This window comes from Podarcis vaucheri, assembly GCF_965113315.1.
Source record: "Podarcis vaucheri genome assembly, chromosome: 8".
Classification (NCBI taxonomy): domain Eukaryota; kingdom Metazoa; phylum Chordata; class Lepidosauria; order Squamata; family Lacertidae; genus Podarcis; species Podarcis vaucheri.
In genome coordinates this window covers 31,613,217-31,641,013 of record NC_138766.1, presented here as the reverse complement: position 1 = coordinate 31,641,013, position 27,797 = coordinate 31,613,217, and the positions used below count along the sequence as shown (strand labels likewise).

Below are 27,797 nucleotides of genomic sequence, written 5' to 3'. Positions count from 1 at the left end.
TGTCCTGGAAGAAGTGGCCCATCCCTGGAGTACAGGTGTGTGAAATAATAATAATAATAATAATAATAATAATAATAATAATAATAATAATAATTTATACCCCACCCATCTGGCTGAGTTTCCCCAGCCACTCTGGGCGGCTTCAAATCAGGGGTTAAAAACAATTCAGCATTAAATATTAAAAACTTCCCTAAACAGGGCTGCCTTCAGATGTCTTTTAAAGATAGGATAGCTGCTTATTACCTTCACATCTGAAGGGCAGGCGCCACTACCGAGAAGGCCCTCTGCCTGGTTCCCTGTAACCTCATTTCTTGTAATGAGGGAACTGCCAGAAGGCCCTTGACATTGGATCTCAGTGTCTGGGCTGAAAGATGGGGGTGGAGACACTCCTTCAGGTATACAGGACCAAGGTCGTTTAGGGCTTTAAAGGTCAGCACCAACACTTTGAATTGTGCTCGGAAACGTACTGGGAGCCAAAGCAGATCTCTCAGGAGCAGTGTTATGTGGTCCCAGCAGCCACTCCCAGTCACCTGTCTAGCTGCCGCATTCTGGATTAATTGCAGTTTCCGGATCACCTTCAAAGTGAAAGCTTTGGCCCATCAAGTGTTACTGAACTACAGCTCCCACCAGCCCCAGCCAGCATGGCCAATGGCTAGGGATGACAGAAGTTGTAGTTCAGCAGTGTCTGGAAGTCCCAAGGTTGCCCACACCTGCTGTAGTATGTATGTATGTATGAATGAATGAATGTGAATGTGTTGCAGATTTCCAATGGTTCTCCAGTGGACATCTCATTTTAAAAGTGGTGCCTGATTCAAGTGTTCATGAAACACATGGCCTCTGCCCCAGAAGCCATTTCCCCATATTAGAAATGCATAGGGTTACTACTACTACTACTACTACTACTAATAATAATAATAATAATAGTTGTTGTTGTTGTTGTTATTTCTACACCCCGCCCATCTGTTTTCGGACCAGCTTTTTCTCGGTGTAGTCACATAGCACAATCACTGTACGTAAAATAAAGTTGTAGGAACTAAATTTATGACTGCAATATCACATGCTTTCCTTGCCTTTCTGTTGATTTATTTTCAACTCTATCGTTCCAGGAAGCTGTGTGGTGCAATAGCCCCTATGTCTGTGGGTGGGGAACCCATAAAATAATTCACCACTACCGTATTTCCATTCTCAAATGGGTGGAGGGTGTTACTATAAATAGGTGGAGGAAAGCAACTTCTCTTATTTCTCACATCTGTAGCGATGAGAGGAAAACAATGATGGATGTGGAGGACTTTCCTGTGAATAAAATGGAGAGAAAGACGGGGAGAAAGACAAATATAGAGAGAGATTGAACTCTTGAATTAAAACCATGTGATTTCGGCCTTACTTGAATCCATTATGGGACAGCGTTCCAGGCCTATGTGACAGAAAAATATTCAAGAGGGAATCTTTTAATCCCCTGAAAATATTTGCTCCAACTGCTATGATGGCCTTGGAAATGCTGCAATGGAAGCATCTCCTATGGCATGGGAGACTGTGATGGGGAATGAATTGAGGGTGCATGTATGCATGTATGCCCCACCCACTGCTGGCTCTAGCCACGCCCACTGGCATGTGACTCCTGCCTGCCCTTCCATCACTGCATGTGACCTTCCGGGGGGGGGATGGTTGCTCACCCCCTCCTATGCAATTCTTCTGAGCCCCTGTGGTTTCTCCCACAAATAAACCCTATAGAGTGGGTGGTGACTGTAGACTTCGCCACAAGCATCATCAACATTACAAACAGATAAAAGAACTTTTTTATTACTATTACTATTATTTATTAAATTTGTATACCACCCTTCATCCACAGATCTTAGGGTGGTTCACAACATAAAATTACTATATAAAACCCACAAAATGCATAGTACCATTAAGAACAACAAACCAATAACCCCCCCTCCCACAACACATTTAAAAGGGTATCAGATGATAATCAGCCAAAGGTCTAGCTCAGGGGTCTGCAACCTTTAAGACAAAAAGAGCCACTTGGACCCGTTTCCGAAGAAAAAACAACAACTGGGAGCCGCAAAACCATTGCGACATTTAAAACAAATATATCTCCGGTGCCACGATCTGACAGCGGGGGGGAAGGTGACGTCGGGACGGTGCGTGACTAACGCACACACCGCCCCCATGCGACGTCACAGCCAGTACAGTGCCCGCCACAGTGAGGAGTGTCGGGGCGCACAATGCGCCTCCTCCCCTTGCTAGTATCCGCCCCGGAGCCGCAGCAAAGATGTAAAAGAGCCACATGTGGCTCCAGAGCCGCGGGTTGCAGACCCCTGGTCTAGCTGAAGAGGAACATTTTTGTCTGGCACCTAAAGGCGCCAGGTGAACCTCCCTGGGGAAAGCATTCCACAAAGGGGGGGGGCACTGCAGAAAAGGCCTGCTCTCATACCCTCTAACATTTCACCGATGAAAATAGGGACGTCCCATTCCATAATGATAATTTTACTATTTATACCCTACACATCTTATTTGTTGTTTAGACTCCCTGGAAAAGACCCTGATGTTGGGAAAGATGGAGGGCACAAGGAGAAGTGGACGACAGAGGATGAGATGGTTGGACAGTGTTCTCGAAGCTACAAACATGAGCCTGACCAAACTGCGGGAGGCAGTGGAAGACAGAAGTGCCTGGCGTGCTCTGGTCCATGGGGTCACGAAGAGTAGGACACAACTAAACGACTAAACAACAACAACAAGGAAATGCGGGACATTCTGGGATCAAATCAGAAACTGGGATGGCTTCTCTAAATTAGGGATGTCCCTGAAAAATAGGGACGCTTGAAGGGTCTGTATTCTTTGTTGCCACCCTCCAGACCCCTCATGGAGAAGGCACATGAGAAAGGGCTTCAGAGGATGATCTCAGGGTCTGCATAGGTTCACTTTTCTGCTCTGTAATATAAGGAGGGGCATTCTAAAATCCCTAGCGGGTTTCCTATATTCATTTGCAGAATCCTAGATCAATATTCTTTTCTATGGTGTTTGAAACAAGAATATCAGAACTAAGCAGCCAAGCCTCAGCAGAGAGTCAGAATGGTGTGACCGTGTTTGAGCACCAGAAAGGTCATGCTTTCATAGCATCGGTCACTTCCTTTCACAGTACAATATGATTGTGAATGTGGAGGAAAATGTTTATTATCCTGTTGTATATTCCCACCTCTTCCTCCCTCTTTTTCTCTTTGTGTGCTTTTTGAATATAGCATAAAGTAGCAAGGTAGAAATCCATAAATTTAAAAAAAAAGAGAGAGGAAGGGATCTGTTTCCTGCATTGTTAACTTTGAACTATGTGTCTGCTTCATAAAATGAATGTGCATTTCAGAAGCCCTGGGAAAAGGTCAGCAGATACTTCAGGGGTTGAAATGCTTATTTGCACTGAATCACTTTTTGCCGTATGTCGCTGCCTTTTGCTGAAGGGAGAGACAGGAAACTGTCTATATGGAAGATAAGAAAGTGGGAATAGGATGGAGCAGGTTACAGAGATTTTAGGGTGTAGAGATTTCTGGAGCTTAAATATTACAGAATGTATTGAGGAAATATTTATAAGCAGACTAGGAAGGTCAGAAGGTTTAGACTGAAGCTGCAATTTTATACACACTCAATGGGGAGCAAGTTCCATTGCATTCTGTGCGACTACCTTTTGAAGTGAACAGGGATAGGATTGCACTGTTTATTTAGAACTTAAAACAATCCACTAAAACACACTAAGCACCATTTAAAAAAAGTTATCACCTACCACATCTAATGAGGCTAAGGAAGGCCTGAGTAGAAATTTACAACACACCTAGAAAAGAACTGTACACAAATAAAGACACTCGCGGGACTGAAATAGACCTCATAATCATTCGTTTTGGATTTAAGAACATTGAAAAAATATATTACGACAATTGGAGGATGTATATTTAATGAAATTTTGAATAGTATTACTCCATAGTATTAAGTACACATAGAATGCAAACATGACAAATGTGTAAATATAAAGAAAATATAGAGAAACCAGAAGAAGGAGGGAGGGAAGTACAAACTTGTTTAGAGTTAAAGTATTAAGGTTAAAAGGAATAAGGTATGTATTATGTATTATGATGGTGAGATTTGTAAAATCTGTTAAACCAATAAAACCAATAAAGATGATTTTTTAAAAAAGGAAGGCCTGAGTAAGCAGGTACGTTTTTAAAAATTGATGACATATCAGTTCTGTCAGCACCTACTGGATTTCCAGGAGGGGACTGTACCACAAGGTAGGGGCTGCCACATAGAGAGTAAGATCTGTGCTTTTACTATGTATGCTTTTATATAAGAATTTGTGGAATTTGGAAGTACAAGATGCTGCTCAGCAACATATTTTGCTTTATATAATAGCTTACTATATATTCATAATATTGTTCTTTATATTTTCTTATTGATGTTGATTTATCATGGATGGATTTGGTGTGGTAATAAATGCTGTCATGTAAATATTAATAACTCCACAATTATGCTTTGTTGAACATAAGTATGCACTTTATCATTATGCACACTACCTATTAATGTAATTTTGAAAAAAATGATGATTATTATTATTTTTAAAATCGTAGAAAAGCAGCCTGGATAGTTATCACGGAAATTTTATCTCCCTACCTTAATGTTGGGGCCATTTTTGAGAATACTGTATAAGATAACCCATTTAACAAACAAAAGTTGCCATATATTTGGAGGGGGGGGGAAGGTGATCCATAATAGTATTTTTTTCTCCATTACAGTAACACAGTAGAGAAAAGGTGGGATATAAATGTAATAAAAATAATATGTAATTAAACAACCTGCAGCTAACACTACTATTACCCCTTTTATAACTTTCATCTCATACTGATCAACTTTTTTTTTACTTAAATGGGAGTAAGAGAATTTCATTGTAATAATGACATTCTCTCTCTCTTCCTCCCTCTCTCTCTCTCTCTCTCCACACACACACACACACAATTCATGCAAAAAAATTGCATAATAAGAATTTTTTTAAAGTCCAAAAGTTGCTAGGAAAATAATTGCCTCGATGCCGTGAGCCGTGTTCTTGTGCCATGAAAAGAGCTGCAAGGTTCAGCCATTTTGATCCCCTTCTCATTTACTCAGTTGTTTTCAACCAGTGTGCCGTGGCACCCTGGGGTTCCTTGAATGATGGTCAGGGGGGGGCACACTGGCCTCTGTCCCTCCTTCCTTACCTGTCTCCTCTGATGCCCTCTTGATTCTCTGCCTCCCAAAGGCTTGCACAGCTGTTTGTTGCAACAGCCCTGGGTACAGGCTCCCCAGGCAAATTCTGCCTCTGGGGCTGGATAGGGGGTGTTTGCCAGGCCCCTGTGGGGCAATGTGAGGAGGCACCTCTCTTTGGGGCAAGGGGGGGGCAGCTCAGAGACCAGGGTGTTCGAAAAAGGGTGAGAGGCTGCCAGCTCTGTAGGCAAGGGGTGACATAATTGGGCTCCTGAGCCCCACAGGGGTGCTGCAGAAAGAATGTACAGTGGTACCTCAGGTTACATACGCTTCAGGTTACATACACTTCAGGTTACAGACTCCACTAACCCAGAAATAGTGCTTCAGGTTAAGAACTTTGCTTCAGGATGAGAACAAAAATCATGCTCTAGTGGCGTGGCGGCAGCAGGAGGCCCCAATAGCTAAAGTGGTGCTTCAGTTTAAGAACAGTTTCAGGTTACGAACGGACCTCCGGAACGAATTAAGAACTTAACCCGAGGTACCATTGTAGTTGGTCAAGGGAGCCATGGACTCAAAAAAGTTGAAAACTTCTGATTTACTGAAACACTTCAGCGAAGCTGCTCTGATAAATAGTACCATTAGATTCCATGATTGCCTTCCATTGGGGCAGTTCCCAAGGGGCTCTGCCATTAGAGAATGAGAATGAAAAGCCTGCAATGGTGGCATTGTCAAACAAGAAAGCTAAATGAGGTCAGCCAATGAAGCAGCAACAGGGATCTTTTGGAGGATGAGTTATCATCACTAACCATATGAATGGGAAGCAGAGAGAAAAAGACAAGCCTGACCTTTCTGTCAGACCCCGAAGCAGCCATACACACAGAAAAGCATGGTCACCAAAAGAGAAAAAAGTCATACACCATTGTAACTCCAAAGTCATTAAACACAAACACAAAACAAAAGTGCTTATAAGTATCTCTTCTCTACCAAATGGAGAGTAAAGCAAAGATTTACTCAGGGCTGGTCCAAGACATTTTGCTGCCTGAAGTGAAGAAAAAGATGGTGCCTCTCCCCCCCCCCCCCACTTCTCATGTACAAAAGCCTACAGGCTACAGTTGAATTTTGCTTTGACACTGACAATGCGATTATATCCTCCGCCTAGCTTAGGAGGCACAGGCCAGGTGCATGGCACACACAACTCGGTCAGCTCCTTGCACCTCAGTATCTGCTGCCTGAGACAGCTGCTTCACCTGCCTCATGGTATGACTGGCCCCAGATGCACCTTCCCCTCAGGGAGTTTTGGAATCTGAAAGATGTCCTATAGGACATTGCTGTTGCTGTGAAAGTGGACCGATACTGGTGGCCACCTATCACATGGAAATAATAGGAGGTGACATCCCTGAGTGGTCTCTATCTGCTAGCACAGAACTGTGTTATTGTCATACCATATTAAGTTAAATTTGCAGCTCTTGAACCTTCACATATGACACACCTTTATCTGCCTTCCATTGGGCAAAATACTCCTGCAACTCTACAATTCTATGATTCTAACAAAAATAAATGTTTATAACATTTCTGTGATTCTGACCCAAAGGCAGAAGTAGCAATCAAATACTCATATCAGAGTTAACTGCACTTTTTCAACCTTTGTGACTTCTTTCCTTTTCTCTCTGCTTATTTACTAAATCTTCAGCTTGCATGTATTCTTGGTTGAAGAAATTTGGGATACAGTTTGCAAGTGGTATTCTCAGGTATAGTGATACCTCGGGTTAAGTACTTAATTCATTCCAGAGGTCCGTTCTTAACCTGAAATTGTACTTAACCTGAAGCGCCACTTTAGCTAATGGGGTCTCCTGCTGCTGCCGGAGCACGATTTCTGTTCTCATCCTGAAGCAAAGTTCTTAACCCGAGGTACTATTTCTGGGTTAGCGGAGTCTGTAACCTGAAGCATATGTAACCTGAAGCGTATGTAACCCGAGGTACCACTGTATAGTAATCCCTCATTTTACCGGGGGTGGTAGCTCCAAGGGTTATGCATATACATAGTCAGACCCTTGGAGCTGTCCCACAGGTAGCAGGTGAAGGAGAGAGTGCCAAAAGCTTAAAACAGGTATAGGCAAACTTGGCCCTCGAGATGTTTTGAGACTGCAATTCCCATCATCCTTGACCACTGGGCCTGTTAGCTAGGGATGATGGGAGTTGTAGTCCCATAACATCTGGAGGGCCAGGTTTGTCCATGCCTGGCTTAAAAGCTCTTTTCTTGCTGGATCCACTTGGCTTGCCTTCTGGGCAAGGCTTGCTCACTGCATCGGCTCTGGAAGGCTAGGGGTGATAGCACAGGATCTCACAGGAACTTGGATTGTTCCATTATGAGATCTCACAAGAGTATCCCAGAGCCTTCCGGAGCTGGAGGGCCCCCAGCATGGGAAAAGCATGGAATTAAAAAAAACAAAACAAAAACATTTGTCTGTGACTTTTAGTAAGTGAGATGTGAATGAGTGAGAGACAGATGGTGACATCTTTAAGAGTAAGCTACGTTTCTGCTGTTGCCAATGCAGGAAGGGGGGGCCTTTTTCTGCACCATCTCCAGTGAATCTAGATGGTTGGAAATGTTTCAGTGATACTGAAGCTGCAACTTTGACCTGAGGCATTAAAAAAACAAACAAACAGCAGATGGAAACAACCCACAATCTTCTCAGAAAGGCATATTCCAATTAATCCACAGTCATCACACATACAAATGTTTCTCAGAAAACTTTTTTTTCCAGTTTCTGATTCTGATTTCAGAAACTCTTTGGGGTTTCTTTTGTGCCTTTTCCCCAAAGTCTGAACTCCTCCACTTTTTCATGCTGTCATTTTACAAAATGCTTAAATCCTTTCTGGGATGGAAAGCTAGAGTCTGGCTCCAGCAGATGCTTTATTTCCAGATCCATTTCACACACACACACACACACACACACACACACACACACACACACACCCCTACCTCTTTGGGATTCTGATTTTAGCGACTTTTAATGGAATTGTTTCTGTGCTTCTTCCCCTTTGTGATGTCGGATTTTCAGTGTGTGTGTGTTTCTCTGTGTTACAATCAGTGATACATAATAGCAAGGCTGCCCCTTAAATATTTGCCTGCAAAAATGTGGCCTGTGCTTGAAAAAGTGGTTTGGCACCAAGCAGACATTTCTCAATATCCATTTACCAGATGGATCAACTTGTTCAATGCAACAGAAAAAGTTAGCAAACTGTGTGGAATGCTCTTAAAATACATTGCATTGTTTACTAGATTCCTCGTTAACCGTATGTCTTATGGTATTTTATAATAAAGTATTCTTTAAAATATTTTTGTTTTAGTCTGTAATATTTCCTAACAATAACAAAAAGAGCTGTAAATGCATTTCTACAATATCACTATGGAAAAATGTGCTCAAGTGTTTCCATAAATCAAATGTAGCACTTTGGCATTAGCTCTGAGGCAGTAAATTTAGAAAATTAGGACCAGATGAGTTTAAAATAGAAACTTACATAACTTTTCACCGAGATACATTTTTATATATTTGTGTGTGTGTGTGTGTGTGAGAGAGAGAGAGAGAGAGAGAGAGAATGTGTGTGCTTAGAATTAATCAAATTTTACTTTCACTAAAATATTTTGGAAATTATCTGAATGCTATTTGATCATTAAGGAGAATCTTCTAGGATTTCTTGGGCCCACCAGCTAACAGGCACCAACACAAAGATCAAATTGTTCAAACTTACGTTAAATCGTTTTATAAGCAAATAATGCATACATTGCCCATCCTTTTCTCGAAGAAAACAAAATAAAGTTCCTGTCGAAAAATTGACTGGTGTTCTGTGGTTTTCAACAGTTGGAGATGGATCTCTGCTACTGAAGTACAGTCCATCTGGAAGTTTGAATTTGAAGCTTTTGAACTTGACTCTGTGGAGTGACACTGCTGTCTGCCTTTCAGCTCCATTTTCCTGGAAGCAACAGCACAAAGTGCAGACCTAATTGGTTCCCAGAAGAAACAAAGCAATCATCCATTTCCTTTCCAACACACCAGAGCCCAGCTATGAAGCAAGGTGAGGTGACCAATCTCAGGCAGCAGAATCCACAAGGGCAGCAGATCCCAATCTAGATCTTTATTCCTCCCTTGTTCCTGATGTTCCTCCCAACATCCCTCTGCTTCCAACTAGTCTCTGACCCCAACTGCCTCTCTCTTCTGGAATCCTTCCCACAGTTCTATCTAGAGATCTCAGGAATTGAAACTAGAACCTTTGGCACACAAGGCCTTGTCCTCTGCCACTGAGCTATTGTCCTTCCCGGTGAGCTACGGTGAGCATTGAAGGACAATTCCATCAAATGGTATTAGCCATGAGACTTCCTTGTTCTCAGGTAGAGCACCTCTGAGTACCAGGTGCTGGAGGCAACCACAGGGATGGCCATCACCGTTATCCTCTCCCCATAAACTTCCAGAGGGACCTGGCTGGAAGATATTGGAAGCTTGAATGTGGACTGTCTCCCACAAGGCAGGTCTTCTATTCATTCAATTCTAATTCATTCCTGGTTGTGGGCGTTCACCATTTCTACTTCTTCTTTTTTAACCGTGGGTGTTTCAAAAAAACGCCTCCACCCAAAAATAGTCAAACAGAGCATGAATTGAGTCTTTTCATGCATTGTTCCACAAGGACTGTATCACAGTAACCCCATTGTTCTGCCCTTTTAGAAGTCAGATTTCCCAATGATTTGGATGGTGATGGAGGAAATTAGGACGCTCTCCCCAGGGTGGGGAAGGGGGAGAGAGTGAAGCCTGGGGGAGGGGCAAGGGAAATAATACATTGGGGGCTGCATCAAAGGTACATGCGGCTAAAGAGACACTAAAAAATGCCACATGTTTTTGAGACTATTGCTCCGCTTCTGTTTCGGGCACAAATATCACTCTTTCTTTTCCTCTGGCACAAGTGGGAGGTTTGGCATTCTCAGTTTGACTGCTGGAGCACATCTACAAGGAAGAAGCATTCAGCACAGAAGTCAATGGCAAGTTGGCTTTGTTTCAGAAATGAAAGAATCTTTTAAAGTGTCATTAGAAGCAATAAGCTCCAGCACACCACATCCTCCCATTCCATTCCTCCTGCTCTCTTCCCCACATAGCTCAGATTCCTCCTTGACTCCCAACAACAATGGCTTGTGCCCGAGTGGGCCCAGCAGAGACACTGGACCCACAGTTTAGGAGATGTCTATCTTCTTGGTTCTGACTGTTCAACTCATACAATGATCTGGAAGAAAGAGGTGCAGGAGAAAATGTACCTTCAACAATGTTGCCTGGAAACCACTGTATGTAACATGATCACCCATCTTTCTTATTGTTGTTTGGATGTTAGGAATTTGCTTATTTAGCCATCTAGAATTAGAGCAGGGAACTATGTGTCGCACAACAACACAAAATAGGAAACTGGGTTTCTTCCACTAGAGCTGATGGTCATTTGGGACATCTATTTAAATTGTTCTGAGTGGGGAGGGTCACACTCTCTCCTCTGCTTCTCTCTCCCACTGCCACTTTCTCTTTTGGCACAGAGTCAATTGGGGGGGGGGGAGAGAAAAGTGTGTATGATCATAGCATTAAAACAGATATGGGACTCAGCTAAAGGTAAAGGGACCCCTGACCATTAGGTCCAGTTGTGGCCGACTCTGGGGTTGCGGCGCTCATCTCACTTTATTGGCCAAGGGAGCCAGCGTACAGCTTCCAGGTCATGTGGCCAGCATGACTATGCCGCTTCTGGCGAACCAGAGCAGCGCACGGAAACGCCGTTTACCTTCCTGCTGGAGCAGTACCTATTTATCTACTTGCACTTTGAGGTGCTTTCGAACTGCTAGGTTGGCAGGAGCAGGGACTGAGCAACGGGAGCTCACCCCGTCACGGGGATTCGAACCACCGACCTTCTGATGGGCAAGTCCTAGGCTCTGTGGTTTAACCCACAGTACCACCTGCGTCCTGGGACTCAGCTACACAGCTGCAAATAAAATGTTTTAAATGTGTTGTAATATACAAATATGTAATATACAAATGTTTGAAATGTGTTGTAATATACAAATATGACACTAGATGGTGACAGTGAGCTATGTAAAATTCAATGTATTTTTCAAAACAGTTTTTAAAAAAGTATTTTTGCAGTGTTTTTTTATATGTGTGTAGATTCCACCATGAACTGTCATATTCAAAAGGTTTGTTTTCTGGATCTTAAAACCCAATGGTGTTTAATGAGGCTTATTCCCTAGTAAATGACTTTAGGATTGCAGTGTCAACACACTTTTACCACTCAGAAGAAAGCCAACATGGCCCCCATCTTGGTTAAAGGTCGACCTTAAAATCATGTTTATTGCCATCTACATTCTATGAAAAATATGGTGAGCTGGGTTTTAAATTGCTGCTTTTTTTGTTTCTGTAATTGTTCTATTTGTTTCTTACCTAATTGTTTCTGCTATATTTGTTTTTTAAAGATATCTCTGTGGCTTTAATTATATTTTGTAAGTCACCTTGGGATAGAAGTCAGCATGTAAGAACTCTGAATAAATAAATAAAGGACTGGGAAAATCTTAGATCTCACTATTTGTTAAAGCAGAGATTAGTGGGCATTTCACTTCATTGACCTGACCTCTGAAAGCTGTAATCAGTATGCTTAAGCTTTCCCCCTTAAAAAAACCCACACAAACCAGGCCTGCTAGCTACACACTTTCCAGTACTTTCCCATTCCATGTATCCTTTTCTATATATAGTTTTACTAAATCAGAGAGTCTAAATTTTCCAAAAGGGACCTGTAACATAATATTGGGCTGTAAACCCATTAACATCTATAAGGTTGTTAAGAAAACCTAAGTAGTTGTATTAGCCACAAATATGCCCTTTATAGAGGTTTGTTTTATTTTGTCATTAATGTGCAAGGCTAGCAGTTTCACATTCTCTAATGTCCCTTTCAAACTGTATCCAGTTTCTGACATTTTTAAAGTCTCGGGAAACACTGTAGATCAAAATGACTGTGTTAAGCTGGAGTCCTTCAGCCCAGAGGAAAACAAAAATAATTCCAAAGCAACCCCCGAGAGCAATTTGATATTTTCAGCATTGTTGTATTTGACATTGTTGTATGTTGAGCTTTAAATACTGTGAAGTCCCACATTTTAAACACTCTACTTATTATTCAAATTACTTATGTGTTTTGTTGCTAAATGCATAGCTGTAGGTCTGCTGTGATAGCCTTAGAAAAGCTTGGGATAATACAGGATATGAATCTAAATATATAAATGGCAGAGCATTCCAAACCCCCAGATCTATTGTTCTGGAGGGGGCTTGGATGGAATAAATATGTCCCCCTGCCCAGTCTTGTCCAGGTCTGCTGGTCTCTGTGAGTGATACACACACACACACACACACACGAGATACATATGTGTGCAGCAAGATCAAGCATGGGAGTATTTTCCTGATGCAGAATTTTCATCTGAGAAATGTTGGAGGGTATGAGAGCAATCATAGGAAACTCCCATAATAGCCTAAGTCCATTGTCAACTAGTCACTGAACCATATAAGGACAGTATCCACACAACCACATCACACAGTCTACATTCTGTTACTTGGAAAGGCTGTCTATTCCAGATTTATCCTAGACCAAGAGAAGTATATGAGAAGGAGATTTTAACACGAGTGGTAATTCTCCCTTGAAGAAAAGCTCTGGAAGGAAGTAGGAATCAGAGTGTAGTGTCCAAAGTGAAGAATGGTTTAATTCTGGCTTGTGAATACATTGACATGGTACCTATTTATCTGATACCTCCACATAAAATGCTTGGCCAAACAAGTCTGTAATATGGTGTCCAAAGGAAAAGAGACCCTCCAAGTTTCCCTGTTTTCCAGTGACAGTCCCAGATTTACAGAATCTGTCCTGCTTTCTGATTTGATCCTGGAATGTCCCGCTTTTCCTTAGGTCATCCCTATTTTCATCGTAGAAATGTTGGAGGGCATGGGAAAGGGCAGAGCACACCTAGATAAATAGCTGGTCTTCTCTAGAGCCTCTGGAGCTGCCTTTGCCAACCTGATGCCCTCCCAAAGTTTTGGACAACAATTCCTTTCAGCCGCAGCACCCAGCTGTAGTGCAAAGCATTTGGCGGGCATGAGGTTAGCAAAGCCTGCTCTGGAGGCCCAGCCATGTCTGCTGAAATACTTGTATAGCAGGGATGGGGAAACTGTGTCCCTGCTGGCTGAATAGCCCCTGAAGGGCCACTGGTCCCCATCCCTGGTGCATAGTAATCGGGTAACACAATACAGCTTACTGTTCGTTTTTATATCACTGGAAGCAATCCCAGTCCATCTGCAGCACTTAGAAATACTGGTGCAGGTCCAAGTTGGTCAGAATAAAAGAAATAAACGTGGAGCTCTCTCACCAGAGGAATGCTTTGAGACTCAGACTGGAGGCTTTTCAGTCCAAATCATTTTGTCTGGCTGGAGTTCCTCCAGTCAAGATAGTGAATGTCTGGCCAGGAATCATCTAAACCTAATAAAGAGGCCCAGTTGAAAAGAACGGCAACAGCGTTTCACTTTTGACTCATCTCCGTCCTGCCCCCATGTGAACCCAGCGGGCTTTTCCGATTTGGCCATAGTTTTATACCACCAGGCATTGGGCTCACTTTAAACCAGTTTGCCTTCCAACACCTAAGCAGCACATAAATAAGACATTTTCCCCACGCAAAACAAACCTTTGGCCTTTTTATTTTTGGACTGAGGAGACAATGAGTGGGTGTTATGGGAACGTCTTCTAAGAAAAAAAGAGGAACAATTAAGGTGTTAATGGGGGAAGAGATCTTGCTACTGAACAGGAAGACTGGCAAGATGCACTTCTGTCCCTCAAAATTATAAAGCCCCCCCCCTTTTAGTCAAAGTTTGTCTGATTTTAAAAATAAATACTCCACCTTTATTTCAGGCTCTCACCAGCCCACACAATGTAATGGGCAACACTTTCAGGGTATTTAAAGGGTACAGGGTTCTAATGAATATTCCTATATCTTTGCAGTGCCCCCTGCTTTTGCTGTTTCAGTGAAACACTTTAGATATATTGTCTTTAATAGGCTACACCCATAGCTGAAAGCCTTCCATGAAGAGAACGTGTATACACCACATACTATAGCAGCACCTTGCTGGTGCAAAATACACATTTACTGCTTTAAAAAAAGCTTTTTTTTGGGGGGGGGGACACAGAAGGCTACTTCATACGGGGTTAGCCTATTTGTCCAGCAAACCCAGCCTTGTCTACTCTGAGTGGAAGCAGCACTCCAGGGAAAGGGTCTTTCACATCATCTGCCACTGGATCCTGGAATAGCATGAGACTTTTAATCTCAGGGTTATGGGTTCAAGTCCCACACTGGGCAAAAGATTTCTGCATTGCAGGGGGTTGGACTTGATGACCCTTTGTGGACCCTTTCAACTCTACATACTAAGTACATAAAAAGTAAAATTATATGGAATGGGACATCCCCATTTCAATCGGAGAAATGTTGGAGGGTATGGTACAGCATGGGTGGTGGTGGTGGGGCAGTGTGGCAGAGCACAGTGGCAACTTCTCTAACACCTAGTAGATTGTCAGAAATGTATATATAAATCAAAAATATGTGTTGGAAATGTAAAGAGAAAGAAGGCACCTTTTTCCATATGTGGTGGCCTTGTAATAAGGTTACAGCTTATTGGGAAATGATATATAATGAACTGAAAAAGATCTTTAAGTTAACATTTGTAAGTGAGTGCCCCATGGGTGGTGGTGGTATGGTAGTGTGGCTGAGCATGGTGCACTTCCTGTTTTGCCTCAAGTGGTGAAATGAGGCGTACCACCGCTGACCTCATGATTCGAGAACTTAAACCTGTCAGTTCTGATGAAAGGCAGGCAAGGACCTACAGCCCAGGTGGGGCTCACTAGCCTGGGGAGGAGTTGTCTGATTTCTCAGCTGGAGTAGACTCAAGACAGGTGGGAGTCGCATGCCTCGTCCATCTCAGAAGGTATAGCAGGAAAGCTGTCCTGGCCGACAAAAGACGAAATCTTCCATGATATGTTGGGTAATAGATATTGGTCACAATATAGAAATGGAGGCATTGGGACAATTGTGGAATATGGATGTAAGATTTACAGCATGCTATGAAAGAAGATAAAATTATATGAAAATGTTGTATAGCTGGTGCCTAATACCAGCAGATTGGCAAACATGTATAAATCAAAATCAATTAAATGTTGGTAATGTAAAGAGAAGGAAGGTACCTTTTACAGTAACCTTGCAATAAGGTTAAAGCTTACTGGGGAAAAGATGTGCTGGAAATCACTACAAACACCTCCCTTGTTCTCTTAGTATGGCAATGGTGCCCACCTGAGATGTGCTGGAACTGAGTTTCTGTGGGGGAAAAAGCCCTGCTTGTGGTATTGTTTTGCTGGGTGATGCCTCCCTCCACGATCCTTAGTTCCATTTTGTTTCCATCAGACCAAAGGAAAGGTTGTAGTCTGCCTTTTCCCACCACCAGCTGCTGAAGGCACATTTATGGTATTTTTATTTTTACAATTAAAACATCTGTTTTGCATTCACACAATAGAGCACTATTAAAAAGAAAAAGTTTCCCTTGCAGGTACAAGCATGGGCGTAGCCAGGATTTTGGTTGGGGGCATAGCTGTCAAGTGTCCCTTATTTGAAGGGACAGTCCCTTATTCCAGCACCATGTCCCGCTGCTGTCCCTTATTGATGGATGTCCCTTAAATGTCCCTTAAATGATGTCCCTTAAATTTCAAAGGAAGCAGCTCCTCTCCCTCCCTCCCTGCCGGCTAGGGAGGAGGGAGGCTCCAACTGTGTTGCTCACCCAATAAGAAGTCTAAGAACGACTGGGGGGTACAGCTTGCATGCCTTGTGTGTGGCTAGTTAATCCAAACTGAGGGGGTTTTTGAATGCTGGACGCCATTTTGTTGCACGTGCTGCTGCAAACTTTGCAGTGCAAAGCCAGGCTGGGGAGCCATCTTAAGTTGAGGCTGCATAGGCCTTGTGGTGCAAGTGATTCAGATTCTATTCAGTTGAACATCAATAGGAGTATAGCATCTAGATCAAGGGAAGTAATAGTGCCACTGTATTCTGCTCTGGTCAGACCACACCTGGAGTACTGTGTCCAGTTCTGGGCACCACAGTTCAAGAAGGACACTGACAAACTGGAACGTGTCCAGAGGAGGGCAACCAAAATGGTCAAAGGCCTGGAAACGATGCCTTATGAGGAACGGCTAAGGGAGCTGGGCATGTTTAGCCTGGAGAAGAGGAGGTTAAGGGGTGATATGATAGCCATGTTCAAATATATAAAAGGATGTCACATAGAGGAGGGAGAAAGGTTGTTTTCTGCTGCTCCAGAGAAGCGGACACGGAGCAATGGATCCAAACTACAAGAAAGAAGATTCCACCTAAACATTCGGAAGAACTTCCTGACAGTAAGAGCTGTTCGACAGTGGAATTTGCTGCCAAGGAGTGTGGTGGAGTCTCCTACTTTGGAGGTCTTTAAGCAGAGGCTTGACAACCATATGTCAGGAGTGCTCTGATGGTGTTTCCTGCTTGGCAGGGGGTTGGACTCGATGGCCCTTGTGGTCTCTTCCAACTCTATGATTCTATGATTCTATGATTCTATGATTCTATGATTCTATGAACCTCTGGTTACAAAGTTGGTTGGACAGTGTTCTCGAAGCTACCAGCATGAGTTTGACCAGACTCCAGGAGGACAGAAAGACTGGAGTGCCTGGAACAGGTGAGGCTGCAGGTCCCTTATTTTGGCTGCTGGTCCCCTATTTTCAAGGCTGCTAGTCCCTTATTTTCAAATCTGTAAGTTGACAGCTATGGTTGGGGGGGGGGCAGCCAAAGTTGTTGAGGTTTTCTTGGGAAATCATGGGTAAAAATATCCTGTAAATAGGACATTGTAGGGGGCAGGCTTCTGCTGGAGGTGAATGACAGAACCTCCAATAAATGAGTATTTCCAATGCTTTTCAATATTTTTTGTGGATCTGGAGGGGGCAACTGCCCCCTGCCCCCCTTGGCTATCCTCATGGATGGCAACACTTTCTGAATGCTCAAAGCCCTTCACGTCCATTATCTCCGCAATCATTGCAACAGTAATTTCTAAGTTGTGTGCTGAAGGACACTAATGCCGCAAGAGACCTGCTAGTCTGCAGTGAGAAGTGAATTCATTAAAAAGATGGATGGCAGCTCTGGGCCCCTGTGAGTCCAGCACATCCCATCTGTAGAGGTGCTGCCTGCTGTGTGATTTACCGTCTGGCCTTGCAGTCTTCTGATCAGCCTCCACTGGGAGAGGCAGTTCTGCTGTTTACACAAATGATAATTCCTGAGCCAGAAACACAGAGGTATTCAATGCAGTGCCCCCCTTCCAAAGTGGCTGAACCCCAGTTCCCACCAGCCTCAGCCACCAAGGCCAATGATCAGGGATGATGGGAGCTGTTGTCTACAGCAACATCAGGAGGGCCACAGGTTCCAGAGGAGAAGAAGTCTTGCCTATTAGAATGACTCCACCCACCTGGTCTGCAGATGTGAAGGGCAACATGCATCACCCAGGGACCCAAGGGTGAGATGGAGGTCACACGCCCTGCTTCCAAGGAAGAATTGTGTGGCAAAGGCAGAGCAACCCACCCCCTTCTACTGACCATAGTAGAAGCAGAAATAGGAAACTGGGCAGAGGGAACCAGGCAGAGGGCCTTCTCGGTAGTGGCACCCGCCCTGTGGAACGCCCTCCCACCAGAGGTCAAAGAGAACAACTACCAGACTTTTAGAAGACATCTGAAGGCAGCCCTGTTTAGGGAAGCTTTTAATGTTTGATGCATTACTGTGTTTTGATATTTTGTTGGGGGCCGCCCAGAGTGGATTTACCACTGGCTGGTTTACTGCTGACACTTAGTGGCAAAGAACTAGTGCCTAGTTTCCTTCCCCCGCCCCCTCTTCTTCCCAATCCCAGTTCCTTTTGTGTCATAACTTTTAGATTGTAAGCTTGAGGGCAGAGACCATTGTATAATAATGTATTGCTAATTGAAAGCTGCCCCGGAAGCTTCACGTCTGAAAAGCAGGGTATTTTTATTTATTTTTAATAAACAGATAAAGAAGGCTTCCTGGTCAGGCTGGAATTGTTATGTGGGCAAAGAGGATAGTCTTCCATGCCATGGGACCTGTCCAAGTGATTGCAGAGCTGAGCTCTGTCACTCCTGCAAGAGGCTGGCATTTTTCTCTCTTCCAATCAGGATGCAGGGTCAGGATAGCATGTAAAAAGGTAGAAGGGTATTGGGAAATGATTTTTGATAAATGAAAAAAAAAACGTTTAAAATTACACCCCCCAAAAAATCCCCCAGAGTTCTTTTGTTGGGGATAACCCAGACTAAAATTCCCAGGTTTCAGAAAAGGTTATTTATGTATGCAACAACTGCGGCCCATGTTTTGTTAGCCCCAAAATGGAAAGTGAGGGAGGTCCCAACTAAAGAGGATTGGCAAATTAAGTTGACAGAATATGCACAACTTGCAGATTTAACATACAGAATAAGAGAGCAAAAAGATTGGAAAGCATTTATTGAATATCTGGAAAATAACTGTATACAGTTGAAAACGCTGGCAGTATTAAGATAAATGCAGCAGAGTAAATAATTTTTGATGGATGTAAAAGTGGAAAATGGATTTGAATGGTTATAGTAAAATATGCAGGGATGCACATGATATGTAAAATGAACCATGGTAAGATGAGAAGGGAAGTCATTGGTTATTTTAAGGTTTGTAAAATGTTTATTTGAAATTGTAAAACAGAAAATTTAATAAAAAATTTTACATAATGAAGAAAGAAAAAAAGGATGCAGGGTCAGGAGAGTGATTTACACAGGGAACATGGGATGGGCTTCTCAGAAGAATGTCAAAGCTATCTTGTATTTTAAATTTCAGAGGTTTGGTGGGAGCACTGCCTTTACATCAACCCTGGTTGGTAGACCAGACTACATATCCCAGTTTGTGGTGGTGGACTCCACCGAAGCAGAGAAAGTGTGTAAGAGAGTGAGTGTGACTTGAAGAATCCATATGTTGCTGGACTTCAACTCCCATCACCCCCAGCCAGGGAATTGTAGTCCAACAAGACAGCTATGATTCTTCAATTTACATGTTTTACTGTGTTGTAGATACAGGAATAAGGGACACGGGTGGCGCTGTGGGTTAAACCACAGAGCCTAGGACTTACTGATCAGAAGGTTGGCGGTTCGAATACCCGTGACGGGGTGAGCTCCCGTTGCTCGGTCCCTGCTCCTGCCAACCTAGCAGTTTGAAAGCACCTCAAAGTGCAAGTAGATAAATATGTACCGCTCCCGCAGGAAGGTAAATGGCGTTTCCGTGTGCTGCTCTGGTTCGCCAGAAGCGGCTTAGTCATGCTGGCCACACGACCCGGAAGCTGTACACCGGCTCCCTTGGCCAATAAGGCGAGATGAGCGCTGCAACCCCAGAGTCGGCCACGACTGGACCTAATGGTCAGGGGTCCCTTTACCTTTAGTTACATTCAGACAAACACCACAAAAGTTGCAAATAAAGAGACAAAATCTCATAGGGAACAACAGAAGCAGCAGATAACAGAAGAACCCCTTTTCGTCCTAAATGCCGATTTCACGCAGGGCCTATGGGGGGTCGTGAGAAGTTTTTTAGTGAATCCGGTGTCGGACCTCACTTGGGCTCCAATCTCTTATATTTGAGACATGGGTGTAGCCAGGACTTTGGGGGGGGACAGGACTTTTGGGGGGCAGAACCGACGTGATTGGTCAGTTAAGTATGTGTATTGTTTCACTTGATTAAGGGAGGGGAGAACAGCTGCCGCAGCTGCTCCCCCCCTCTTACCTACTCCCAGGATGCGAGACTATTTTACAAGAAGAACGTTCAGCGCCTTTCCCACGTTTTACTCCGGGCGGGAGCAACACGTGTTACATGAAGATTTCATTCAGAAGGCGGCGCGTAGGGGGCGTTGCCCTCCTCCGCAGCGCGTCTGGCTCTCTAGCCAATAGCGGGACACTATGCAAATGAGCGCCGCGGTTAGCCTGCGAGCGAGCAAAGCAGCGAGCTCAGAGTCGCTGGCGGAACGCAGCTTTGCAGTAGCGTCTCCGCGGCCGGAGCTGGCAGGCGGCTGTTTTCGTTTTCGATTGCAAGCGGCGGTCAATGGAGTATAAAACCCGCCCGGGCTCGAGGTGGTGGGACTGACTTGTCCAAAAGGGAGCGCCTCTTCCACTCCCTGCCCCAGGCCTGCGAGAATGAAGTACAAGGTAAGAAGATGGGTTGCTTTGAAAAACTTTGCTCGCCCCCCATTTTTTCGTGCGTGGGGCAGGAAACGCGCGTGGGACGGGCAAAAGTTGTGCATGTACTTTTCCTGCTCCGGAAGATGTATTGGCAGAGCAGAGCGGGGAATGACGCGAGCCTGAACCGCCTCGGTGCTTGGATTCGGGGTCGAGCCAAAGTTAAGGATCTGTCGGGAAACTTTTCCAAACTTCTCCAGCGGTGTCTCAGTTGTGTTCAGTAGGTCTCTTGAATTTAAAAACAAAAAGTCGAGTCGAGTGAGTGAGTGACTGCGGTTAGTCCTTGCTAGCAGCCAGTTTTTATTTTGTATTTTGGAGGGGAGAGTTTTGTTGCGTTTTGAAAACTTCTAACCAGCCTCAACTATGCCTCTGACAAGCTCGATATTTTCTCATCCGCTGCTGATCTTCAAGACAGTTAACGCTGTCTCTTCCTCTAGCTCCTTACTGTAGAGCAGCCTCGCTCGCTTACTCCAGAGTAAGGCTGCCCTTTCAGGGAGAAAGACCGAAACAGCTGCGCAGTCCTATACATATGTCTACTCGGAAGTAAGACCCATTGAGTTCAGTGGGCCTTCTCCCAGGTGAGTATAGGACTGCAGCCTCAAAGTTAATATTTCAAAGTAAATGAGACACTTGAGGTTTTATTACGTCCTTTTGAAGCTCTTCAAATCCTTTTTGAGATAAAAATATGTGTGGGTACCTTTGGGGTGTGTGTGTGTGAAGCAATGGGTTAAAAGAAAACTGTTGTGGAGCAATTTAAACCTTTGCCAGCAGAGATATCATTGAATAATAGATAACTGAGAAGAGGATGTCGTTTACAGTCAGTGATCATTTTCAGAAAAGGTGTATCAAAGAGTTTTTCTGAGTGACCAAAGGAAGCCTGTTCTTCTTTCCTTCAGAAATCAGGATGAGATCGGGATTATGTTGGCTGGATAGAAAATATTTAGATGTCGGCATAAGGCTTAGCTGCTGACTTGGGCTTGGATTTCTCTCCATTTTGCATGCAAATCTATGCAGAAGATCTGAAAAGATTTCCTTCCATCACGTAATGGAATTGCTTTGATAAAGTAGAAAGCATCTCAGTTCCTGTTAAAGAACCAGTTTTAAAAACTTAGTGCAGTAGACCAATGAGATATGGGTTCAAGTTCCTTCTACTTAACCAATCACCACACTGGCTGCCTGTGGATCAGTCCCTGTATGTCTGCCTAGTTGTGAGGATAAGAAGGGACCGTCCCCATGTTGTTCACCAGTTTGGACACTTTGAAGGATGAGTGCTTTACAAAATGGGGCAAACAGAGTTTCATGAAATATAAAATTCTAGATCTGTACTGTTAGCAAGAGGGCTCACATGTTGATTTAATGTGATTCCTGCTGCAGAGATGTTGCCCATTAATCAGTGGCGTAGCGTGGGTTGTCAGCACCCGGGGCAAGGCAAGTAATTTGCGCCCCCTAACCCGTGGATTTGCGCCCCCTAACCCGTGGATTTGCACCCCCTAACCCTAACCCCCAGATGTTGCGCCCGGTGCGGCCGGCCCCCCCCTGCACCCCCATGCTACGCCACTGCCATTAATACAAAAATGTGTAGCCAGAATCCTGCACTTTTCAGTCACTTGGAATGAATTGTTGTCTTGCATTTCCCCCTCTTTCCAGTTTGCTTAGTTTCTAGAGTTCATTCTAGTCGTCTTAGAAACACACATTCGGGCTGTGATCCTGTGTGCATGCTTACAAGGGAGTAAAGACAACTGAAATCAGTAAGACTTTACTTGGGAATGCGTGCATTGTGCACAATTCTTTAGGTAGCTCTGAGCAACAATCTGGACAAGAATTTGGTAGCAGTGACCCCTGTATTCCTTCGTCTCCCAGGGGTCTAGGAAAACTCTTTCAAGTTAAACTAGGAAAGAGATTGAACTTTGCAGAGCTCTTTCTAAAGGAATTCTGTTTCAGAGCTTTCGTGATTGGCTCCTTGCAGTCAGTCACAGCTCTATACTGATTAAAAATATGTGTGCTTGGTACAAGAATACCCTGGGGCATCAGATCAGCAAATAGCATCTACTGCAATCTTGTTTTGTTGGACTCAGAGGGGAGGGGGAGGGGAGGAAAGGTTGTTCCTCTGCCAAGAAAAAGGAAACCTGTCAAGGTCAACATGAAACCAAAAGAGTGAAGGAAGTTCTTTACCTTCCCAGTCGAAGTTTGTAACTATTTATAATGTTGTGAGTTAATTTGGCCACAAGTGGTGGTCTTACTATATGGCTGTACAATTCATAGCCTATGATTATAGCCTCTAGAATGCAAAAATAAATAGAGTAGCAGATAGTCATAATGATAATTCATGCCTGGAGGTACACTAATTCTTAACTGTAATAGTATACATGAACCTCCTCAGAATTTCCCACATGCTGCAGGGGAATTTAGAACCCGATCTCATGAATGATGGGCCCAAGTTTAGGATTGCTATAGAAGATTTGGGTTAAACAGTGATAGGCTGTGACAGAAGATCTTGCAAGGCAACTAAAAGCTTTCTTGAATTTAGGGCTGTGCTGACAGCAGTTCTTTTCCTGAGAGATGTCTCACAGTGCTAGCCCCAGGATTTGCTCATTCTCTCTTTCTTTGCAAACAGATCCATGGCTGGTGCAACACCTGGCATAGGTGGGCAGCTGACAGCATCTACCTTGGTTCCCTCCCTTCACTATTATTATTTTTTCAAAATGGCCTGCCACTCTGAGCAGTGTCACATGGTTGAATCTGGCCACCATTTTCATTTCCCACAATGCCCCTGATCTGGGATGATAAATTTAAAGGGTGTTTAGGCCTAGCTCTGCTTGAAGCGCTGCCTGGCACTGCTAGGAAAGCTTTCCAAGGTTCACAAATGGAGGAGTGGGTCTGCCAGAGGCCCTGAAACCCAGATCAGTCCCAACACCCAGGCAAGTGAGCAGGTGGAATTGTGAACTTGGAGTCTTGGAGAGGGCAAATGAGTAGGTAGCAGGTTCTGGTGGTCAGCAGTAGAACCTCTGTTAAGGTCTGATCCTGGGCAGGTAGTAGGTAGTATCAACTCTGGGAGAAAAGGAAGGGGCTTACAAATATTGGCTTCCAAGTAATTTTGGAAGAAATATATTGGATATTCCTAGTGGCTGCCAACAATCCTGCCGTTTCCTCAGTTCCCATTGCACGGATGGAAGATACAGGGAGCAAGGAGGAAGGATCTCTGACGTAGTGCTACTCTTTGAAAGCTGTCAGGATCTCAACCGGCCTCAGTTCAGAAATACACCCACTTATAAACAGTGTTTTGAAAGGAAATGTGAGGCCCATGTACCTGCCCAGCTGTTGAGATCAAGGAACATTTTGCTGTTGGCTTCAACTGGGTATGGGATACTCTGCCTTAATTGCACCGTAATCCCTTTGGGATTATGAAATCACCTTGACATTTCTGGTTATCCCTTTTTTATCCTTCCCGCACCGCCAAAAGCGACAATCTTGTTTCATATATAGATGCAGTCTCCTTCAAAACACTGAGTGCATGTGAAATGAGTAATTTAATTCAGATGACTGAATGCTGACTGACTGACTGAATACTATGTAATGCTCTTAGATGGAGCAGGGCAGACTTCTTTTGTGCCAGCGAGCAGGCAAACCATAAAATCAGAAGATTTTTACCTCTATAAAACCTTCCTGGTAAACTAGTTTGTTTACATTTCTTAGGGAGTCTGAAGTATTTATTTAAACAGTTTACCCAAGGCTAACATTCTTAATCTGAAGTCCACAAATCATTCACCCTGGAGTAATTCTATAGATTTCACTAATACTACTACAAACTTAAAACCGTTTATCAAAGTTGATGTAACTTGAAAAACTACTTCTATTACCTTTCTTAAAAGCAAGGCAAACAGCCAGCATCTAATATATTGCTTATTTTATGTCCTGTCATTTATTATTATTTTTGCTTTTGTTTGCATAACAAAATGAATACCCCTTGTGGTTTAATGGATAGAGAATTGGTTTGGCTGCAAGACTTCAAAGTCTTGCTCAGGTATAGAGCTCATTAGGTTGGTCTGGATCAAATTGCTGGTCATCAGAGTCATGCTACCAATCACTTTCCTCAAATTCATTCTGAATGGCAAAATCTGGACACTTCTCTGAAGCATACATTTTACAGCTTGCAAGAATACACATGTTCCAACAATTTCCCTACATCTTTTTTGATGTCCTGGAGTTGTAATCCTAGAGTTTCCACTGTTGTGTGACATAAATGCCGACTATTTCAATAAACAACTGTTGTTTTCCTAATAACAAAGCTTTGATTTGGCAGCTATTTAAAAATAGAAACTTGATAAGATGGATAGTTGGCCTGAGCATGTTACAAAGATTCACCTGCTGAGCAATAAGCTGAGTATATTATGCTTTCCAACAAAATCTTGAAACATCTTTGATACGCAGCAGAATTAATCTCCCCACTCCCATACATTGTACTTCGTGTATAATCTAGTAGACGTTTGAATACTTGTAATGTGGGGGTAGGGAACCCTTTTCAGCCAAAGGGCCACATTTCCTTCTGGACAGCTTTCCAGGGGCCGATGGTGGGTGCTGCCAGAGGCAAAAGTGGATGGAAGAGCAAGCGTAAATTTTACCTCTGTGCAGTAGGGTAGTTTCAATTAATTAATTAATTAATTAATTATACACCCTGCCTTTATTCCCAAAGGAGCCCAGTGTGTACACACACCCACACCAACCTCTACCTCTGTATTCTCCATCCAGACAAGGAGGAGGCATGATCAGAGTTCTAGGACACAATCCAACCAAATTTGGAGAGTATTCTAGGGCCAGGTAGAGAGGCCTGGAAGGATGCAGTTCACCTTCAGGCCTGAGAGTCTCCACCCATCCTGGAAGGCAGGGGTGGCCAACTCCCAAGAGACTGCGATCTACTCACAGTTAAAAACTGGCAGTGATCGACCCCATTTTGGGGGGTTCAGGTCAAAGTTGTTGGGAGCCAAAGTTGTTTGGCTTCTTTGGGGGGAGCCAGTGATCTATCACAGACATCCAGTGATCTACCGATAGATCACGATCTACCTGGATGTGCCGATCTACGTTGGATGTGCCTGCTGTAAGGCATAATAAGAGTTGGGTACCACAGGTGAGCTCCCCCAGGAGCAATTTCCCTAGTTGCACCACTGGAGAATTAACTTCCAGGTTTGCACTGTTGAGAACCACCTGCCACCTTTGAGCTTCATTCCCAAGAGCATTCCATCCCATTGAAATAACGAGAGCTAGCCATCTTCCTTCTGTCACGGCAACAAAGGGTCTTTGCTGTAGCACCTCAGAGGCCATCACATTGGTTAAGACCCAAGTTGTCAGAAGCATTGGAAATAGATCTCTGCCTTTCTTCAAGCCTTTCCCCCATGCCCCTTTGTGTGCCAAAGTCTGATGTGCATAGACCTTGGCAAATAAGTCCTCCCTGCCCTATAATTTTTTCTGATGGGAGTGACTTGTGGGCGGAGGCCCAAGGCAGAAAATTGTAACTTGGGAAGCGGCTCTGAGCTCTGCATTCCGAGAAACAGAGGCAGCCACCAGGACGGGCAGTTGCCAGAAAGTGTCTGGCCAGAAGAGGAAACAAATGAAAGGCAGCAGAGCCCGAGCTTCAATGGCCTGCACACAAATTCCTTTAAATGGCAAACTGGCTGAGGAGAAATGCCTCAGAGGGCCAGTTTATGGGTGTGGCCCCCCACATCCCTGACCACAGCTGCTTCTCGGCATAAACAAAATGGCCTGATCGACAAATTTCCCACGGGTGTCTATATGCCACTTTAGAAGGATGCCACAATAGAACAACTCTTCTGTTGCCTTAGAGATGCTGGCACAGCTCTACTGGCAGTGGCGCGTAACCCATGGGTGTAGCCAGGATTTTTGTTGGGGGGGGAGAACCTCAGTTAGCCATGTATTTTTATTGACTTGGGGGGACAGCTGCCCTTCCCTTCCCCCCCTTGGCCATGCTCATAGCATAGCCAAGCCTATGGCAAAGAGCACATATAATCTTGCATCCAGAGAGGCTGGAGGGATGTGGTCCATCTTGTGAGGAAGAGTTGGAGAAGCTGGGTAGATTGCAATCTGGAGAAGAGAAGGTTAAGGAGAGACATGATGGCCATCTAATATCTGAAGGGCTATCATGCAAAAGATGAAGCAGGCTTGCTTTCCCTTGCGGCAGAGGGCAGGACTGAATCCAGCGGGTGTGCGATGGCAAGGAAGCGGATTTCAGCTAAATTAGGAGAAACCGACAGTAAGAGTTGCTCAGAAGTGGGACAAATGGCCTTGTGAGGTGGTGAGCTCTTCTTCACTAGAGGATGGCTGCCTCTCAGGGATGCTCTAATTCAGGGGTGGGGAGCCTCATGCCAGGGAGGCAAATGTGGCCCGTGAGACATCTCTTTCTGGCCCTTGGAATGTTCTCCAGGGAATCCCCCTCTCCCCAGGCTACTCCCCTCACTGGCACTGCTTCAAACCCCAAGGTTTTTTTGTCTACCTGGAACACATCCTTGAACTCTGATAAGGTCTCTTAGAGACTAGCCTACTGTTCAAAGGTAAAATTTACATGTGTTGCTCCACCTGCCTTTGCCTCTGGCTCCGTCCACCACTAGCACATGGTTCAACTGGTTGCCTGGAACAGAATGAGGACGTTGGACTGGAAATGATTTCTTCTCCCTTGTTGTGGTTGCAGATTCTTGTATGGAGCAGGGGACTGGGCTAGATGGCCTGTAAGGTTCTTTCCAACTCTAAAATTCCATGATCGTATTGAAACAGATTTCAGTCAACCAAGCTTGTAGGCACGAAATTGGAAATAAATGACTAATAGCAGCGAGTAATTGCAGGTATATTTTTTTTAAAAATGAAATAATATATCACTGTACATCTTTCAGTTAAGAAATAGGTAAATGGGTCTCTTTTTTAAAATGCCCCATTAGAGAAGAGGGAGGGATTAGCATTTGTTTAAAAGGTGATTTGTAGATAACAGATTGGGATTTTGAAAAGACTTCAAATCGTCAGTGTTTTAAATAGCCCTGTTGCTGTAATTAACACCCGCCTGTTACAAGCCCTCTCCGCACCCCTGTTCATTGCTAGTGTACTGTGAACAGACCTTAAGGTCAAAGCAGAAGAGGACTTTATAGAATGAATGGCTTGTCAACCAAGGACCTGACCGCTGTGATTTTTAGGAAGCGCAGGGTATTCGCTTCAAGGAGGAGTTCTGA

The 27,797-nt window shown here is 44.0% G+C and overlaps 1 protein-coding gene and 1 long non-coding RNA gene across 4 annotated transcripts in view; one reads left to right on the top strand and one right to left on the bottom strand.

The window, feature by feature from the left end:
* Positions 1 to 1,121: 1,121 nt before the first annotated feature.
* Positions 1,122 to 9,446, bottom strand: LOC309538848. Of its 2 annotated transcripts, none has more exons than XR_014222389.1 (3): positions 9,308 to 9,446; positions 8,974 to 9,222; positions 1,122 to 1,293 (listed from the first exon to the last, which is right to left on the bottom strand). It is a non-coding gene; the product is annotated as an uncharacterized lncRNA (long non-coding RNA). The 2 variants fall into 2 exon arrangements; XR_014222390.1 differs by having other exon boundaries at positions 9,006 to 9,222.
* Positions 9,447 to 20,351: 10,905 nt separating this feature from the next.
* NEDD9 (neural precursor cell expressed, developmentally down-regulated 9) overlaps positions 20,352 to 27,797 on the top strand; it is a 60,768-nt gene continuing 53,322 nt past the window's right edge. The window contains exon 1 of one of the 2 annotated variants that reach the window (XM_082234300.1): positions 20,352 to 20,541. In XM_082234300.1, coding sequence (XP_082090426.1) covers positions 20,530 to 20,541 — 12 coding nt within the window. In that variant the 5' untranslated portion in view covers positions 20,352 to 20,529. Of the gene's footprint in view, positions 20,542 to 21,129; positions 21,150 to 27,797 lie in introns of those variants that run through there. The other variant, XM_082234301.1, reaches the window with a different exon arrangement.